We start from the raw sequence: 21,468 nt of genomic DNA on the forward strand, positions 1-21,468 counted from the left end.
ACACCTACTATAAAATTAAGCTGGATGCAATGCATCCTGTGGAGCATGATAACCGTATGACTCTTATACTCTGTTGTAGGATACCGCCTCAAGTTTAGCTTCATGAAAATATTAATGCATCACAGTATGTTTCAATGCTTTGATAAAAATCAAGAAATGCAATGAATAAATCTTATTTTTGAGGATTTGAAAAAACAACAAGAAAATGGAATATGCATAATGCGCCCCTTATCTAAGAGAAGTATGCAAAGAAATGCAGCATACATTCATAGAAATAAAATAGCAGCCTTTTGAAAAGGTAAAGAAAATGTAATCACATCAATACAGTATGAGATTGATTTCTGTGCAGTTATTTTTCTGTTTTCACCCTTGGGGTCCATGTCCTATCACACACCTACCGGATTGTTTAAAACACAAATTTTTACAGCATTGGAAGCTTTTGTTTTATTTTTGTCCTCCTACATTAACCATATAAAAAAGAATTATATTTTTGTTATCCTATCATTTTCAATTGGTTAGCATTAACATTATCTCCATGGTGCATTGTATAAATATTGTATGTGAAAATGACCAAACCATTGCTCCTTTTTTGCATGCCTGCATGCCAGTTTCAGATCAGGGGATACTGTAGTTGTGCCCTGTGTAGTCCTTTGAGATATTTTGTTTTTAAGGGCTATACAAATAAATGTGACTTAGCTTGATTTGACATTTTAACTCATCATAGAAAAGCTGCTGGTGAAATTTAGCTGCTTCAGCAAATCCTACAGCCAATAGCTTGGGGCTACGGACTGGTGGGCACGCCATCGCATTGAACATCATTCACTGTCTGGGAAAACATGGGTGGGAATTGAGGGGAGCCGTCAAAGGTGAGATGAAATACCTAAGGCTATACATGAAGGCAGGGGAGTAGAACAAAAAAACAAGAAAGTACCATATTTTCCGGACTCTGCACAAGGCGCACCTAAAAACTCCAATCTGTCCAGAAATTTGAGAATGCTTCTGATAATCTGGAACTGCAAACAGTAATTAAAGGTATGTGGTACCATACAAAGTTTTACGGTATGTTACCGTATTTGAGCGATGATTGATTCAATCGATGAACACCTCCGACTTGAAGGTGGTGTCCGCAACTTAAAATGTTTTACCTTCTGACGTCAACTTTCAGCTGAAATCATCATTGCAGCCTCTGTCAAGCTCCTTTTGTTGTGCGTGCAAGTATGTGAAATTCTGTCATGCTTGCCATGGCGCCCAATTGGCCGCGCCCGTGTGTGTCACGGTTGCCGTGGTGCCCAATTGGCCCCGCCTGTGTGTGTCACGGTTGCAATGGTGCCCAATTGTCCCCGCCCGTGTGGTGCCGGCTGCGGCGTCTTGAGAGATTGACTTTCTGTTTATATAAAGCTCAGCGCTATCTTGCTCCACTGTCAGCCCCTCAAACGAACATCTGGCCCACAAGACATGAGTTCTGACTCAGTACTGGTTTCCTGTTGATATCTTCAGTCCGGTATTGTTTATTTCTGTCCTGATTAATTTCAGGTTCCAGTTTTGTTTCTGTCTATTTTGGTCCTGTTTATTATTTTCTCCAGTTTTTGATCCTGGCTAGTTTCTCCTGTTAGTTATCGATATCTTGATTTGTTGTCAATCCTGTCTGTCTCTTCCTGTCCGGTATCGACTTCATCTGTCCAATATCAACTCGGGCAATTGGAATCGGTCTCGTCAGTGTATAGCTTGCTGTCCTTCCACGCCAGACCGGCTTCCTAACTTGCATGACTCCCCGTTTCCCGTAAAATAAAAGGCTTGTGTGAGAACGTCACACGATTGGGTCCTGTTTCTTTTTTGGTTCTTGACAAATTCTCAGAATTGCTCAAATAAACTCTTTCTTTTTCATCTTTTTCAGGGTTTAATTTGCATTTAGACTGTATTTAAAACAGTCATTTTTTTACTGTTACCATTTTTATCCTAGAATAAAAGAAAACTGCAAGCACACACTTGTAATAACTCTCCTCCCCCCAACACTCGTCTCTTTTCTTCCACTGTATGGTGCTCATGGCTGGAACACCAAGGGTAAATGTAAGATGAAAGAAGATAGGCATGGGACAAAAATATATATTTCATATATATTTTCACTCACTTGGGCATTTATTAACACATATTTAATAAAGAAAATATTAGTAGTTTTGGGGTCATATGAAAATGTCCATTCTTTGAAGAGAGAAAAGTTTGAAGGATACTTTTTATTCAAATAAAAATTGTTATTTGCAACCTTTTTAAATATACTTTCTATCTATTTTTCAAATGATTTCATTGATAATAAATGTCTGAATTTCCATAGAAAACACATTTTTATTTTAATCAACAGGTTTACTTTTGAAAAATATATCAAAAAGGAAAATAACGCAATAAAATGAGGATTAAAATGGGCAAAAGTGTTTGCTAACAGTATTATGATAATTTGATTTCTTAATGTCATGTTGTAATTCGGAGCTGCAAGAATTGAAGAAAGATGTAAAAAAATAAAGCAAAAAATCATTGTAAAATAAATATTTTTGACCAAAAGGCGAAGAACAAGCTGCCCATAATTTATTATGGAAAGATGTTTTAGATAGATAGATAGATAGATAGATAGATACTTTGTTCATCCCCGAAGGGAAATTCACATTTCCAGCAGCATCCCTGAGCTGAGAACAATCGAGAACAATCGAAAATAACACGGGAGCTGCTGGAGTGGCTGCCATTCGTGACGGCGCCGGAAGAAAAGATTCAATTTGAATCATGTACAAACAAACAAACAATTGAATCATGTACAAACAAACAAACAAACAAAATATTCATGTTTCAATAAGTGGAGTGTTAATAAAATGGGGGGAAAATAATACTGATATAACCAGGTAAAACTAATTTTAAGTTACCTGTCCAAATGAATGTTGTGCTATCTCACCTTTCCCACTCTCTCTCCTCTCACCTTTCCCACTCTCTCTCCTGCAGTTGACTTGCTGCTGCTCGCTCCTGAAACTAATACTTACCTCTTTGTGTATTGTGCAGTCCCTTCTCTAGACAAGGTCTCACTCGGGTACAATGACAGTGAGCTTGGGGTTGAAATATGTTTTCGTAGTGGTCGCTGTATGTATGTATAAGAGTATTCATGTAGGTAGATTCTTATCAGTAAAGAGTTTTGTTAACCAGTCCATTTTTTTTGCTTTTGCAATGTCTTTGCCCAAGAATGGCCTATAATCAACGATTGATTAAAAACCCAATTAGATTTTTTTGCCTACCAGAGACTTAAATGATTAACTGAAAATGCTCCTTTACGAATTTTGTATGGTTGATTTATCATGAAAACATATACATCTCAGGCCAAGGGGATATATTGCTTTGTTTTCCGTTCAAAATTAATTAACCGTATGTCGACTGTTATCATTTATTATCGCCCGAGAGCAAAGTGAGAGTGGTGATAATGTTTCCGTTTGGGATCCGTGAATGTGTGTGTTTATGTATAGTGATGTTCAAAATAATAGCAGTGCAATGTGACTAAACAGGATGTCTCAGGTTTTAGTATATTTCCCATTGTAACATGCCAAAAAAGTCACCAGTAGATTCAATAGACTCCAAGAAAACAAACAAGACCCAGCAGGAATTTATTGTGTATTTTGTTGCATATTCTGTAATTCAAGAAATAATTTAAACTAAAAGAAATGTTCATTACCAGCCTACATCTAGTAACACTATGTCAAAACAGAATTTTAACTCATAATCAAATCACTACGAAACCTAGTGCAATATACAATTTGTAGAACATGGAATAACATGTAACATTTGCTTTTTTATGTATTCGACATTTCTGCAGGTATCACTTTTTTGTTTGAAATTCTTTCATTTCTGAAAGATGAAATCAGCACCATGGAGAGAGGCATTGAATTACAGGGGCTGCAGTTTGGATTAAATGAGCAATTATATGCGGAGGAAAAAGCATATTTGACAATGTGGTTTGTGTTGTGTTTGTGTTAGGCAGGTGTTAGGGAGGAAGTCATCTCTAAATAAAGAAATGTAGCGAGAGGGGGACAGCGAGGTGGTGTGCGATCTGGAGAAACGAGCAGTAGAATACGAAGCCTTGGGCTTCTGGCTTCAACTGGATTTTTCTAGTTTGACGCTAACACACAAGCACACGGGGCGGGCTCTACACTATGAGAAGCAAACCATTTAGGGCCACGTGATAGTGTACAGTCACCGCTTGTGTGCGGTACTCCTCATAGACTTCTTCAGATTTCTGAAGCAGTTTGGTTTCATAAATGAAATACATTTGTCTTCATTTTGATGGTCACTTGAGTCAGACACCCAACAATGAATGGATTAATAAAAGCCAAATAGCTAAAATCATTTTTAAATCAACGTCGACATTTGTAGTGTATCGTAGTGTGTCCCAATCCAAACATATCCCTCCCCCTTTGTCTATTTCTCAATCGCGGCATCATCTGTCAATGATGCTGCAGCCCCAAGCCCTCCCTCATTTACAGGTTTCTTTCCACTACGCTTTTTTGGGTTGTTCATGAAAAATGTCCCTATTCCAATTTGTCTACGTGTTTAATAGTAGAACGATGTGTGTGCATAAAATCGGAGTCAAAGAACATGGTGTTTTCCCCTAGTTAGCCTGCACTTGTTAAGTGGTTACTGCAGGATAAGTTATTGCTAAAAGTTAATAATGTGGTTGTGTTTCTGGGCTGAGAACATGCGTACCTTTAAGGGTTAGGGGTTTGTTCGATTTTAAATTAACTTAAAGGGTCATTGTTTATTATTTAGCGCCTTCTAGTGGTAATTAAACATCATTATAAAAAAAAGAAAATCAACATCGTTAATAAAGAAGAACACAATCACCATAATTCAAACATACTGCTACTAAGGGTTCCCCAAAAATCTGATGCTGGGCAAAACAATCAAGAAGCAAAACGGTGTGGTTTAGTCAATTTAAATTGATATAGTTTGTATCGTTCCTTGTACTTTGTAGCACTCGTTTTTGGTTGCACTACAAAAAACAGCAATAAAGAATTAATCAAAGAGATCTCATCTGGCAGATTTTGTAACATTTGTATATACTGCCACTCGTTTCATAATTAGTTCTCCTCCTGTTTAAACACGTCATTCTCATTCATCCTGGTTAGTCCGTCTGTGAACCTCAACGTATGCAAGTCAAGCACTTTTGACTCTGGCTTCCGCTTTGATCTCGACCTGTTTTCTGTTTTGATCCTTGATCCAAGCTCTGTTCTCCTGTCCCGGCTACCCGTATCCTGATTCTGTTTCCTGTATCGATCCCGATCCCTGACTTCCCGCTCGTCCCGGCTACCCAACTTGATCCAATATCCGATCACGCTCTGTCTCCTGTCCCGGCTACCCGACTTGTTCATATCTCCGATCACGCTCCGTCTCCTGTCCCGGCTGCCCGACTTGTTCCGATCTCCGAACACACTCCATCTCCCGTCCCGGCTGACCGACCTTTTCCGATCTCAGACTATGCTTCGTTCACGAGGGCTTCCCGCTCCTCTCGCCCTGACTTCCCCGATCCCTTAATCAAGCATTGTGTGAAACGTTACATATTTGGGTCCCTTGCTTGTACCGGTCGTTACACAAAGATAAAAAGATTGATAAATCAGATCTATTTTTTTTCTTTACCAACGCAAACTGAAAAATGTTTTGCCCGGCTTCGGATACAAGGTTTGAAAAATATTATGCTCAAATTACGTCACTAATAAAACCTTAAAAGGTTTTGTCCGCCATTCTCTGGCTTAGGGGCCGGTCACACAGACATTTGCGGCTGAATCACGGCCAGAAATTTCTGCCTTTGAGGCGGACGCTATTGGACGCATTGAGATCGCCATTCAGACGAGATACAGCGGTGCTTAACACGAGGTCGGAAATTCGCGCGCGGGTGGCAGCGCGAAAAAGTTTTGCGCTGCTCAATTCATCAGAGCGCGGGTACACAGCCTTTCACGAGCGTATTGAGGCTGAACCACGGCCAGAAAAGCTGATGCTGTTGGGCGCTGTTGAACGTTTTGAGACCGCCAAATAGACGAGATAGAGCAGTGCTTTACTAGCGGTCGGAAATTTTCACGTGGTTGGCTGCGCTAAAAACTTTTGAGCTGCTCAAAAGTTTGAGCACGTGTTAAACCGCGTGCCGCACACGTGGTCAACACGAGGTAATGACGCGGAAATGACGCGGAACGACGTGCTCTGGCCGCGGCCAGGGCGTGGTTACACATGGGTAGGACGGGAAATTTCAGCGGGTAATCGTGGGTGGAGCATGGTAATAGCATGTTCTGCGCCTGTATCGCGGTGTTATTATGTGAAATTAGCGTGTTACGCGTGTGACGGTCAAACGCCTTTCTCCGCGTATAAACAGCGCGAATGCCGAGCACACGTCAGTTGTGCTCGAGACGTCAAGGGGGTGAACATGGATCCCCGTCAGCGTAGTGACCTCGTCTTAATCCATTTTTATTTCTTGACATTTCTTTCAAGATAATAAAATAAAAATGATGCCATAGCTTGAAATCTTGATCTTCACGGGACTGTGTCTTGTGCGGTTATGATTTCTACAGCCCGGTGCCGAGATTTGCATCCCCTCGCTACTACAACCACTTTTACCTCGTTTTATCTCACTTTTAGGGAATGTAATGGCGAACATATAACCAAAACCACTTCGTCTTGCATTTGTTGGAAATGTAATACAACTTAAACCAGGGGTCGGGAACCTATGGCTCGCGAGCCATATATGGCTCTTTCTATAAGTACCTGTGGCTCGGAGACAAATTTGATTACATGCAAATTTTCTCCATCTCGTCCAAAACATAAGCTACTAATCCTGTTCAGATACACACAAAGCCAAACCAAAGCTGACATTGAAGTAGTGCTTGGCAGAATATATAGGGCACGTTTTTCACTACAATTTACAGTCAAGGTGTCACACGAAAAAAAAAAAAAAAAAAAAAAAAATCGTTCTGGCTGTACATCGCTAAAGAATCCGTTATATAAAACCTCACTATATGATCTGTCTTTAGTGTTCAGATACCTTATGATGAATCCACAGAACACACTGTAAATACGCCAAAACACCGGAAGAGAACTTAAAGTTTTTTGATTGGGTGAGTGGGAGGGATGGGTGGAGCTATGCAAAAAGTGCAAGCACTCCCTCCCATCTCTCGCCCTACGCATAAGCACATCAGGCTCCCTGTTTGCAGAATGTTGTGACGTTTTTACAAAATAACAGCTTACATCTGGTTTTGAAACCAATATGTATGAAAAAAAGGGTAAAAATGAGTTTAACCGATCTTGAGTAATTGCAAGAAAGACACAAGTTTAAAATGGTATGTTTGTTGATTTTGGGACACGGGCTCTGGCATTATTCTCTTTTCATAATTTTTAGCAAATCATCAAAAATAAATGTGCTGAAGACTAAGCTTTTGTCTGGGGCGCGGGTTTAGCAATTTAGTAAATTTGTCTCATAATATATGGTGTGGCTCTTTCCCAAAATAAAATTAATATATTTTGCTATTATGGCTCTTTGAGTCAAAAAGGTTCCCGACCCCTGACTTAAACCATTCCGTCTTTGTTTTTGTTGTGAACGTAATCGAACGGTAAATCCTCCCCCACTTGCGTGAACGCGCATTCTGCTGTGCTTCCAACGAAAGCGATCGTATTCTATATAAAACGCTTATTAAAACTATAAAGCGAGCTAATTATAACAATTGGGAGATCCTAGTCTATATAACGCGTTTATTTAAACAATAAAGTGCGATCGTATTCTACAAAATGCGTTTGTTAACGCGGATGAAAAAGTCACCAACGTCAATGCACGCTTACAACAAAAGCGAACGCAGCAGAATGCGCATTCACGCGAGGGGGTGCGGGGTGGGGCTGTGTTGCGTAGGAGTCGGATTTGGGCACAACACCGGCTCGGGAGCTTTTATACCCGTGGTCCACACGAGAAAATGACGCAGAAATTACGCGATGAGGAAGCGGAACAGTGGCCGGCGTCTGTTTTGCGGGCATACCACCGATGAACAGCGGGTTGGCCAATTTTGCGCATTTTCCATCCCGGGCAACCACGGGCAAAAAAAAAACGCAAAATTTTAGCCGTGATTCAGCCGCAAACGGCTGTGTGACCGGCCCCTTAGGCTGCAGGCAAGAACTGTATGTTCATTTCTTAGACGTAGTTAAATAAAGTCTTCCTTTTTTCATCTTTTGGGGGGTTTGGGTTGGCGTTTGGACTGTATTCAAAATGGGCATTTTCTTACTTTGACCATTATAATACTACAGTAACGAAAATAACGAGCATGAAATTAAGCTCCAGCCTCAAGCCCTTCATTCCCCAATTCCAGCCTATTAATATGTTGTGTATCCCGTACAGCTTTTCTAAAAGTAAAATAAAAGCAAAATAGACGCAGGCGCAGTGGAAAAAAGGGGATAGAGACTCTTGGAACTCAGTTGGGCATTTTAAACACATACTTAACAGATAAAATATACTACTTTCAACTTTTTAAGGACACTACAAAGTACACACCCCACCTTTAAGAACCATTGGCATATGGTACTAATTTGTTCCACATATTTTACTAAAATTCTTAAGGTTTTATTTATTTTAATTCTAAAAATGAAAGTGTGTTCAACTCGGAGGCTGACATTTGGTGAATCGAGCAAGTTTAAATCTATTTTAACAAATCCTTCGAAGTCGGAAAATACAGCCCAGTTTTTTTTGTTTGCAGAACAGAAGTTCATTATTATAATGTATGTTTGATCCCAAACGAACATGGAAGAAACTGAAGCGACTGTTCACTAATCAGAGGAATCATCCATTAATTCAACAGAAGCAAGCCGGGAAATTCACTTGGCTGGTCTGCCCCTTAAGTTCATTTCTGTCTCCCATGAGGGATCGCTCACTGCCAGACCTCTGAACTTCTCCACGCCGCTCGTTCAGCGCCTAATTTGTTAAGCTCGCTTCATCAGATTTGCTCTGTGTCTTGTGCTGGAGTCATCGTCTGAGTCATCCGCTTGATTTCTCTCCTTTTTTAATCCCGCACTATTCATCTTCTCTCCCTCTTTGGCCGCCGGCTGCCACCAAATTTAGTGAGCAAAGAAACAAATGGGGGACTTTTTCACACAGCAAATTCATCGTATAAGAAAAACGGTCTTCGTTTTATTAAAGTACTAATTAGCAACTCAGGCAGTGTCTACAAGTTAAAGTTAAAACATGTTAAGGGTTTAACACTGGCTACATTTTGCTGTTTTTTTTTTCACGTTCTGGGTTGTCTTGTCTCCCTCCCTTGTCTTCTCTACAGTCTAGTCTAAATGTATCTACTTGTGTCTTCTATCGATATGCCCGTCTAACCGTCTGTCTGTCGGTCCACCTGTCTGTCTGTCTGTCTGTCTGTCAGTCGGTCTGTCCGTCTGTCATTCTGTAGGCCCCGATAAATGAAAAAAAAAAAACCATAACCATTTACTTTCATGTACAAGTGGCTCTGGAGCTGTATGCTGCTCTTTAGCACTACTTAGTAGCTTTGTGGCGCTTTTTCAACAAACCACGGCCACAACCATCTTGCCAAAGTTGAATTTCGGGCAACGCCAAGTCCTTATGCTTGTTTGAAACTATCTAAAAACGTACAAAGTACGGGGACAACTTAGAAGTTGACAGGTATGCGTACTACACGGGTGAGCCATTTCAGACATGCACTTCCTCAATTCCAGTTGTGACTCACTAATTCATCCAGAAAGACGGATCAGTGTGTCGCTCTTCGAAATGAACACCCGCAGTGAGACAGAAAGGTGATGTGTGGGGGCAAGTATACAGGAGAGCATCATCCTTTTTTCCTGTTTTAGGCGCAATTTAACACAGTGCTGCCATGCAAGAGGTGCTTGAAGTGACTCCAGCTGCTGATTTTTCCTTCAATGCCTCTGCAAACTGCCTGCTGTGTTCTGAGATAAAGAACTCCCTCTAACTTTTTTTTCCCAATCTGCTGACAACGTACTTAAAAGTTTAAGGGGTTCTACATGTCATGTCAAGACAGCAATATACAAACTGTAACATTTTATTGTCTTACCATAGCGTATTAATTAAGTCTGTAGGGTCATCTTTTTGAATAAAAGTATCTACAAACAATCGGACCTAATCAAAAAACAAAATTGAATGCAATGATATAAAAAAATACTGGATAGCTTGACTTGTGGCATGTTAGCTTGCCTAGAGTAATAGTAATTCTATTGTTTGGGGCTTAGGTGTGCGCCAAATCAGAATCCTTTCTCTTACTAAGCCCCAAAAACCTCAGAAAAAATATATGTGTCATATTTAATAGTAATATGTTAGTTACATGTGAAAAAACATTTTGCAAATAGATTTTTCCACCTTTGTAATACTAGGGAAGATGTGTTTGTTACTTCCCGGTTAAATTGCTGTAATGTATTTCTCTCTCGGCTCCCAATGTCTAGCATCAAAAGTTTGCAGCTGGTTCAAATTGTGGCAGCGAACCTTTTGACAAGGACAAGAAAGTTTGATCATGTCACCCCAATTGTTGGTTTAAGATGTGACTTTAAGGTTACTTTACATATATACATACAAAAGCTTGCATGGACTTGCCCTTTCTTATCTTGCATCATGTATTTCTCCCTAAGTTCCTGCTCGGAAGATCCACTTGAAAAATGCTGGTCTACTTGTGACTCCAAGAGCCAAGAAGAAATCTTAAGGCTCAAGAGCACAGCTTCACCAGCCTCCCCTGACTGCAAGTCACGAATTAAATGCAGGCTAAGTACTTTTAGTTGTTTTGTATATGAGGTGGCTGTAGCTTGTCAGCCATATACTGAGGTTTTTCATGCTGTCTTTTTGATTGGAGTGTATATGCAATGTTACACAGCGTAAAATGATTGAAACCCTGTATACGTAGATAAAATATCTGTACATATTACACAAATACACATGGTAGCTCTTACTACTGTATAGTCTTAATTTAATTTGCATTATATTCCGGTGAGCCTAAATTATGACAAATTATAAGGTTGCGCCTTATAATCCAGTGCGCCATATAAGACAGAAAACCAGTCTAATCCAGCTACAAGCCTTCCTGTGCTGAGTTTGCATGTTCTTCCGGTGCTTGCCTGGGTTTCCTCAGGGCACTCCGATTTCCTCCCACATTCCAAAAACATGCATGTCAGGTTAATTAGGTGTGATGGGGCGTGAGAATACTTGTGTTGTTTCTGTGTGCCCTACGACTCGATGGCAACCAGCTTAGGATGTCCCTTGCCCACTGCCCGAGGACAGTTTGGATGGGCTACAGCACCCCCACGACCCTACTGAGGATAAACGGTGCAGATAATGAGATAATGGATGGATGGTTATGCCTCAGCGGTTTCTTGTTTCGCTTTCCCACCCAGTAGTTGTGTACTTCTTTTGAGTTGAAATTGTAAAACAATATTCGAACAAAGTGAATAAAATTTAATCATTTATTTTGAATCATCATCTATTGCGTTTGGGTTACCTGCAGTACTTGGGGGTCACTCTTTCAGATAAATTATTCATTCTGAAATAGAAATTATTAGGTAAATAACAACTGCAGGCCTATCTTTGACAGAAGCACTGTTCCATTCACTTTAAAGATTCCTTTGAATGACTCAAAATATCCAGTGTGTGCCTTTGTTTAAGGAGTGAAGTGTGTCATATTTCGACATCTACACAGCTCATGGCATTTCTCCTCTGTGACCTATTTAAAGGCAAATGATGAGAAGAGAGCTGTATGAAGAGAAGTGATGATACATTGTACTGCAAGCACACGCATGGCAACACACACTGTGTTCACAATAAGTGCTTAAAAACCCTCCAGGGATCATAACATTTTTCTTTACTTTTAGAGCTGTCCCGATTGATTAAGTAACATGAATTTTTGTGTCTTTTTATTCTATCTGACTTTACTGCGTGCTAATAGTATTACTTGATGAGCATTTTGCATGCAGGGATATCTTCTTTGAAATGCTATACATTGTATTTATATATATATATATATATATATATATATATATATATATATATATATATATATATATATATATATATATATATATATATATATATATATATAAACGTTTACAAATGTATATAATTTTTATGAGCTGATAACTCAATTATTTATTCTTTCTTTTTAGAACCAAAAAACGGCAACCAGATTTGAAGTTAAGGAAAGGAAATGTATTTTAAAATGCTACTGGGAGTATGAAAACACAATCGAAGTGCAAATACAATTTGGAAGATAGTTTAACACAGGACCACCAACACAAGTTACTATCACTCAGATTAAAACAAGTTTGAAGTTAATCGAACGTCCATAAAAGCATTATGGAAGCCCATGTACATTGGCAGGCCTCACAGAAGAAGAAATATTACTGGACACGTTTCAACAAAGTTCAAGGAAGTTTTGGGGGCAAGGTAAACGCATACCTGTCAAGCTCCAGGGCTCCATGCCCTTACAAACTGTCGTATTTTCCCTTACAAGATACAAAAAAATCTTACACCACATTTTTTTTTTCAAACGTGTTTATTTATGTAGTTTAACATGTCATATTGTACATGTGTTTCGTTATATCATATATATTGTTAATTAACATTTTGTTGTGAGATACTAAGCTGCTCGACATGAATGAGGTTTATTATAAAAAAAGTTAAAAAATTAAGTGGCTTGGACGTTCACTGTAGAAGGAAAAAATACATGCAAATATAATTAAGTAGAATTTTCTCATTCAAATTGTTAATACATTTTCTGCATTAAACTATTGTTGGTAATATACTGATTAAAGGGATAACCACAAATCTGTCTTTTTTCATTCTCTCCTTTTATCCTTCCTTTTTTTCTTAACTTCTTTATAGAATATAATAATTCGTAATATAATGCATCAAAGCAAGTGAGCCGTTTGAGAGCCGGCTCTCTTTAATGAGTTGAGCCAAAAAAGCCGGTTCTCTAAAAAGAGACGGACTTACTTTCACTACACAACTACCACGGAATGATGCATGATGGGAAATCCCCAGGCGGCAGACGCATACGCACAGTAGCATCAAACCGCTCGCTACGTTTGACTTGATTGATTTGCCGTTTCGTGATAGTCGGTGTATACCGGATGGCACCCATAATTGAGAAATTTGCGTTTTCCCGTGCGAATTTTCTTGTACGTCGTACACGTCTTAAAATGCTTAATAAACATACTTTGTACGGCAAAAACGTACAGGTTGACAGGTATGTAAACGTGAGGTAGGCATTTGAAAAAAAAACTACTTCCATTGCATCCTGGAACGTTGTAAATGGCGAAGTTACATCCCAAGATTGGTCTATGCTCTTATAGATGATGATCCAGACCGGAGAGTACAGTCTTGCGAGTGGTATTTGAAGCGATGCAATGTACAGTAGATGCACACTTTCCCAGAAAGATTCTATGAAGTGATGAGGCTTCATTCTTCTCCTACTGGAGACTTGAGGATCCACATGTTATGGTCGACCAACATGTCAATTTACCACCAATTAGTTACGTTTCATACTTCCTGTCAAGTCTGGTTGCCATCACTTGGTTTAATAAGTTCAGTCTTTAAAGAAAGAACAAATAATTTAGTCATTAACAGCTAAAATGTGTATATATTTTGGGGAACCCTGTATAAATTAGTCACTTTTTTAGTGTTTTCTGACAGCTTTATGACTTACCGATCTGTAAAGCTGGTATAACATATTATATCTTGGTCAGTTTGAGGTGCATACGCGTTGAATGTTTAAGTTTGACCTGCCACACATTGATAACAGGATAATCAAATCAAAATTTAATTGTATCGCACAGGGATCGGGAACCAGCCATAAAAGGAAAAATATATATTTTTTAATTCCGAGAGAGCCGCATCACATATCTTTAGTCCAAATTAAATCAAATCGCCAAACCTTCTGTCTCGACAAAATGTTATTTCACTGTGTGACATTAGATGTCTTAATAAAATCTATGAAATAATAATTTTACAGTTAAAATTTAACCCCCTCCCAAAGTTACTCAAGAGTATTTTGTCATTTGTCTGTCATTTTTGTCCAAGATAATGGATTTAAAACAAGGTGCAAGCAAAGCATTCTTACCGCTCACCCAATCAAAATGCTTTAGGTGCTTTGCTAGAGCTTCAGGGAAAAATGTTTGTTTTCGAGTTGAAAAAAATTCTGTGCCTTTTCATAGTAAAGTATCTTAACAATGAACATAGATTGTTTAATGGGTTTCCATAGAAAGGATTATTTAGCAGTTTACAGCCAAAACCGGGTCTGTTGGGGTAATACCTTGACTGTAAGCTGTACTTAAAATTGTGTCCTATATACATAGGACCAAACCCTCTTAATTCTGTTTGGTGTCGGCTTTGCATGTGTGACAATCAGCAATGCAAGGAATTATGCATTAATGAAATTGAGGTGATTCAATTTTGTCTCTGAGCCATACGTACTTCTGAAAAGAGCCATATATGGCTCGTGAGCCCTAGGTTCTCGACCCCTGGTATAGCACTTTGCAGACAAAGAATTGCAATTCCAAGTGCTGTAGAGAGACATTGATTGTTTAATGTGTTTGCTTGAGATATAGATGGAGGGACTCTGTGTATATTTTTCTAATAAGTAAAAAAATATATCTTAGTTATGTTTTTGCTATGTGGAATAAAACTAAGCTCAAAGTAAAACAAAATACACCAAAGTTCTTAAAAAAATGTAAAGGTCTAAAACATTGAAATTTAGGTAAAATCTTCTTTATGTGACATTCACAACAGATAATTAACACTTCTGTTTTTTCCTGGTCAAGCTTAAGGGATGCGTTGGATAATATTTACATTCATTGAGAATCCGTTATCATGTCGAAAATTCATAATTGTTAAAACTGCAACAGTTGTAAAAGCTGGAGTGGCAGACTAGCTGGTCAAAAGCGCCTTAACCAAACAGTTGCCAATACCTGCTTATGTTTATCAAAGTGCAGTATTTACAGGTAAATATATATTTACCAAGAATAGTATTAATAGTCTAGACACACACAGACTGTTTTATGATCCCTATATATATCCCTAAATATATATAAATATATATATATATATATATCCCTATATACACATATATATATATATATATATATATATATGTATGTATGTATATATTGTTCGCCCCGCGACCCTAAAGAGGATAAGCGGTACAGCTAATGAGATGAGATGAGATATATTGTTCGATGTAGTTTTCTTTTTCTTTTCTTTTTTAATGAAGATGAATTCAGTTTAACACTCTAGCGTTAGGAATAAGGTCTAAAACGCCAGCCAAATGAAAGGTAATCAACCCAGTGACTTCACTTTTTGTTTCAGGATACACTGCAGCCTTTTACATATTTTATCTTTGCCACTATTTATATTTCAAAAACCACAATGAATTATTGATGATTCCAGGGCAACCTCTCTGCTACACAGTGTTCTTATCATTTGCAAATGGAGGTTATCTGCACTGTTATTTTTGATTTGATTTTTCAACCTGTGCTCAATGTTGTGATCAGCGAGCTATTCCGTGGAGGTTTGTGGTCATTTTAACATGTTCAAAATTTCAATTTACTGCCACATTGTTGCTGACTTGTCTTCTCGTTTCAGTTCTCCAGCTATCCAACACACAAACACGAATGCACACATTTTTTCTCGGTCCAAATAACATTAAAAGCCTGAAGTAGTCGCTAAATATAACCATGTGCATTATCTTTATCTTTAGTTCTATCTTTAGGCAGTACCACAGCACACTAGCAACATAAACTGTAATCCTTGAAAACCCTAAAGGCATCATTGCGCCTTGAAGCAAATGAGTTGTTTTCAGTCTGCCTGTCTGCATCAGTTAGATGCTTCCTCTTTCTATTTTCACCAACTTTTGCCCCAACAGTTGATAATAGCTCTCTGAGAGTGCACTGTTTGTCTCATTAATCTGTAAACCAATGGTAGCACCTTGAGTAACTTTACTCATCTTCGCCATTCTTTGCTCCCAACAAAAAGATTTATAGTTGTGTGTGCATTGTTGTGTGAAACTTCTTACCTCCACCAGATGAGGTGTTGGGTTGAAGCCGCACAGGTTGCACACTTGAGTGTGGCACTGCGTACAAGAGTTGTAGTTGGGTGGGTCGGAGCTGTCCGTGTTCAGTTCTGTTTTACACAGAGGACAGTTTACTTTGGGTTTCGCTGGTTCAGGAGCTGCAGTGGGAGCGGTAAAAGCTCCTTGCTTGGGCTCCAACTTCTGCAAATGTAAGGGCATTTGCTGGTGCTGCCCTTGAAGTATCTGTGATTCATTTTGTTTGATAGAAGATGTCTGTTGTTGTGGGATCCCTTTTTGTGGAGTTATATTCTGCTGATGTTGCTTTGGGGAAAGAGACCCCAACACCTGACTTGGCGCATGAGGACCTCCCGTTTGGCTCGGCGCACTGGGTGCCCCTGTTTTGCTAGGTGCATGGAGGCTGCCCATTTGGTTAACTGTCTGGGGGCCACTCATTTGGCCTGGCCCCTGACTACCGACATTTGGAGCTGGACTGTAAGAGCCCCCCATGCCAAACGGTTTGGCACTAGAAAGCCCTTGTTGTGGGTGCTTGTTGTCAGGTGTGGCATTACTGAACACCACCTTGCCCCGTGTGGAACTGGGATGAGTGGAAGAGGTGGTCAAAGGATCCACATTGATTAAGGTGCTTGCTTGGTTGAGCAAGGAAGCTCCAAAACCAAAGAGTTTGGTCAGTCCATCCTGAGCTGGAGGATGGGCCTGGGTCTTATGAGCTGGAGAGGAGCCAGCACTTCTGGTTTGGTCATGATGCCGTGCCATAGACTGGTGCATGGGAGATCCACGTCCCAAATCTGGTTGGGAGGGTGCTTTTGTCAAGCCAGGGAGGGGTACAGCACCAGGATGAGGGATCCTTGGGCCACCAGGTTGGTTGGGGCCCCCTGCCGAACTTCCACTAGCTCTTGGAGTTTTCTGGGCATATGAATCAGATCTCATGCCCTGATGAGAGGGACCCATCTGGTTATGAGGTGCACTGGATGATATGTGACCATGTATTCCCTGTGAACTAGGAGGCTGTGACTGGGGCCCTGATTGGGATTGTGAATGTGGCTGCTGCTGAGACTGTGGATACTGATGAATCTGGGGATATTGCTGACCCTGAGGTCCAGACTGAGACTGGTGGTAAGGCTGCTGTTGAGGAGCCTGTTGTCCAAACTGGGATGTTGGGTAGGGCTGCTGCTGAGCCTGAGGACCAGATTGGGATTGTTGGTAAGGCTGCTGCTGAGCCTGAAGTCCAGATTGCAATTGTTGGTAGGGCTGCTGTTGATTTTGGGGTCCAGATTGGGACTGTAGATAGGGCTGCTGCTGAGCCTGAGGTCCAGATGGGAGCTGTTGGTAAGGCTGCTGCAGCTGCTGCTGCTGCTGCTGCTGCTGCTGCTGCTGCTGCTGCTGCTGCAGCTGCTGCTGGGCCTGGGGAAACTGTTGAGACTGGGGATATTGCTGTGGCGGAGCAGGCTGCTGGGAATCGTGGTACTGTTGAGATTGGGGATACTGCTGAGACTGGGGGTACTGCTGGGACAGGGGGTATTGCTGAGGGTGTGGGTGCTGCTGGGGCTGTGGGTGCTGCTGAGGCTGTGGGTACTGCTGGGACTGGGGGTACTGCTGAGACTGTGGGTACTGCTGGGACTCTGGATAGTGCTGGGTCTGGGGATATTGCTGGGACTGGGGATACTGTTGGGACTGGAGATGTTCCTGGCCTTGGGGATACGGTTGGGACTGAGGGTACGTCTGGGATTGGGTATATGTCTGTGACTGGGGGTAAACTTGAGACTGTGGATATGGCTGTGATTGAGAGAAGGACTGATTCTGGCCATAGAGTTGAGTCTGTGGTTGTTGTTGTTGCTGCTGCTGCTGTTGTTGATGCTGGGTGGGCTGGCTCTGTGCCAACTGTTTGGGCTGTGCTGCAGTTGTTGGCTGTGTCGGCTGAGGTGTAGCCTGCTGAGGTTGGACAAGCGGTTTTGCCTGGTGGGATGGCGAGTGGATCTGTTGTTGGCTTTTAGAACGAGGAGTGGTCATGTCAATACCAAGAGCTCTTTGCATCTGACAGTTCAGACACAGCCATTCCTGGACCTGAAAAAAAAACAGGATTATTTTTGTTATTTTTTTAATAATTTGTTTTAATTGGAAATCGGAGTAAAAATGATCCAACATTAATTATACTAAAGCACTCCACACATGCTTCACTGGAGATATAATCTATTGATACTGTAAACGGCACTTCTATATTGACAAAGTAACGTCCTTTTTGGTTTGGGTATATATTCTCAAATACTGGTGCGTTCTAACATACAAGCTCATGTGATGCAATCAATACACATATTTTCTGCTGCTTGCACAATGTAATCTAAGTTAAAAATGCTGTAAAATAGTCAGCTGTTTTTTCTTCCCAATCTTGTCAAAAGCATATTAACCATTACGGAATGGACACATTTAAAACGATTGGGTGTCTCCAAAAATGTAAATGAAAGATTCAAAACAACACATGAGTTTTCACATGATTATCATAACCACAGAAGACTAACATAGACAAAAATGCAAGACAAATAGTTTTCTCTATTAAAAATGGTGTAGACGGTGTCTATTCAATTCCTTGCAGGACACAAATGGATGAAATGAGAATGAAAATGAAATGAGTCTCACCTTCTGTCAACCTCAACATCCATCTCCTCTTTTTTCGAAATATCAGAGATGCTTGGTCAAATAACTCGTCTCCCTTTGCTCTTCCCCTGACTTATAAAAATCAAAAAGCTCCAACGTAAAGCTCGTGTTCTCTCTGTTCTCAAAGCTTTGCATCAGCCACAAACGCTCAGTTAACATAAGGACTGCTATTTTAGCATCTCTGCAGCTTGAGCACAGCACTGTAAATCTCTCCACATTGCTCCCATTCTCAGTTGCACCCACAATGCAATGCGAAAACCAACAGCACTGTGACACCCACCCTCCCCCATAATGTGTTGCCTCAATACAGTCCACCAATCAGAAGGGTTGATATTTAAAATGTACAGATTGCAAAATTATAACAATTGAATCACATTTTGCGCTATGCTAATATTTCAAAATGATAACACAACTGGTAATAATCACACATGAACCAATTGCTGCGGTTTCAGTAAATATACCATCCATTTATTCATTTTCTAGGGTCGCGGGGAGGCTGGAGCCCATTCCAACTATTTTGGGCAGCGGGCAGAGGGCACTCTAAATTGGTTTCCAGCCAGTCAAAGGGCACTCAGTAAAGATTCATAATGTTCTATTTTTTTTCTATTACAACTTTTAATTCTACAATCAACTTTTTTGACAAATATGCTTTATGCACAATATTGAGAATAGACATAAATACTTCCTCTGTCATGCAATGAAGACATAAAACAAACAACAAATAATAAAAAGGTAAAAAAAGAGTATGATTCTATAAAAATGTTTACGGTTTACAATAAAAAATGTGCAAAGTATAGTCAAAATATAAATAGAGTAGTTTTGCATTAATTTGGCAGAGGGGTGAAACGTCTTAGGCTAAGGACAGTTCAAAGTCCTGACAGCCTTATGGAAGAAGCTCTCCTTGAACCTGCTGGTTCTGGCTCTGAAACTCTGCAGTTTTTCAGGAAACAGAATCAGGATACGGGTAGCCGGGACAGGAGAATGGAGCTTGGATCGGGGATCGATACAGGAAATGGAATCAGGATACGGCTAGCCAGGACAAGAAAACAGAGCTTGGTTTGGAAATCGATACAGGAAACAGAATCAGGATACGGGTAGCCAGGAAAGGAGAACGGAGCTTGGATCGGGGATCGATACAGAAACAGGTCAACATGAAAACGGGAGCCAGAGTCAAAAGTGCTTGCCTTGCATGCACTGAGGTTCGCAGACAGACTGACCAGGAGTGAACAAGAATGACTTGTTTAAATAGGAGGAGGGCTAATTAGGGAACGAGTTGCAGCTGCGGCTGACGAGTGAGCACAGGTGAGAGCAATTGGCAAATCTGACTGTTACTGCTGGAATGCGAGGTTGGGGGACGTTGGTGTCATTTGCGCATCAAATGTTTCCGTGACCACTCCACCACAGGGGGTCTACCCCTCCCAGGAGACCGGAAACTAGAGCTGGTGCACGTCTCTTCTCGCAAGGGCAGTCTGATTTTGGCCAGCCGCAAGGCAGGAGGGATGTCCTAACAGAAAGAATCTGGACCAAGGCCCTAGCCGGTCCTGGCCAGGTCTCAGCTAGACAGTGGGACAAAGCCAGAAACCTCAGAGAAGCCTCAAGCCACCAGCAGTCAACCTCTCCTTCAACACTCTGCATCCAGTGGTCCTCGTTCCAACAGGCTCTCAAGCCGACCAGGATTCCTCATCGCTCTACAGCCGAGGACATAAAGACTGGCCTTCATCTTCATCGACGCAGAACTTCTTGTTGTTGCGAGGTATTGATGTGACATAAAATGGGGATCTCTATCAAAATACCATAATGTAATAATCAAACCAATGTAGTTGTCTATCCAGTGCCAGTTTAAGTTCTCAACTTCTAGTTTTGTTTTGTCTTATTTTCTTATTATTGTTTTGTGTCCTATTCAAGCTTCTTCAGTAGATGATTAGTAAAAGAAAAGTCCATAAATCCAATAGTGTGTGTGTCTTGATTAAAGTATAACTATCAAAACGGAAAAAAAGAATTCACCTAAGGTGTGTGTAGCCACCCTTCAGAATAACTAAACAAGGTTTTTTATCCGTTTTCCTGACATAAGGATCTAAAAACGTATGTGGTGCTCCAAAAAGGCGAGACGAGTTTTGAAAAGAATAAACCCTGCTCCTTAATTCAATCGGTCAATAAATTGTTTGTTAGAATAATTTTTTTACCACCCATATTCGCGACAACCTGCTTCATAAAGTTGTCGTCTACAACACCAAACTATGTCTTACAACAAGTGCCAATCAATTATGTGTCATGTGACACATTACATTTTATTAACCATGTTATTCCAGCAACCACTCAACGTTTTACCCTTTAGAACAAGAATGACTGATTCCCCAACCAAAACAGAGATAATGCAAAGACTAGAAGCATATTGTTCATTTGGCTGCTACGAGATGTTAGAACAATTTTCACTTGACATTAAATTAAACAAATCTTAATCTAGAGAGCTATTTTTTTTAAATTAACTGATTTCCCTTTCCTTAGGAAAGTAGCTCAGGAGGTAGAGCGATCGTTTTAGAATTAAGGGATCCCAGTTCGAATCCCGGCTTGTCCGTGATACATGCCGAAGTACCCCCAATAAGTAGGTTAGCGCCTTACATGGCTGCACAGATCGCGGCCGCTATTGGGAAATGTGAAGCACAATTTATAGCGTTTTGGGAAGTCATTGACTTGAAAAGCACTATATAAATGCAGATCATTTCATTTCATG

The 21,468-nt window shown here is 40.4% G+C and overlaps 1 protein-coding gene across 4 annotated transcripts in view; it reads right to left on the reverse strand.

Moving 5' to 3' along the window:
• Positions 1-21,468, reverse strand: part of bsna (bassoon presynaptic cytomatrix protein a) — a 139,627-nt gene that overhangs the window by 62,512 nt on the left and 55,647 nt on the right. For all 4 annotated transcript variants that reach the window (XM_088331898.1, XM_088331897.1, XM_088331896.1 and 1 more), the window contains exon 3: positions 16,071-18,149. In XM_088331898.1, coding sequence (XP_088188024.1) covers positions 16,071-18,149 — 2,079 coding nt within the window. The remainder of the gene's footprint in view (positions 1-16,070; positions 18,150-21,468) is intronic.

Source organism: Urocampus carinirostris, chromosome 3 (assembly GCF_059441175.1).
Source record: "Urocampus carinirostris isolate Australia breed hairy pipefish chromosome 3, RoL_Ucar_1.0, whole genome shotgun sequence".
Lineage (NCBI taxonomy): Eukaryota > Metazoa > Chordata > Actinopteri > Syngnathiformes > Syngnathidae > Urocampus > Urocampus carinirostris.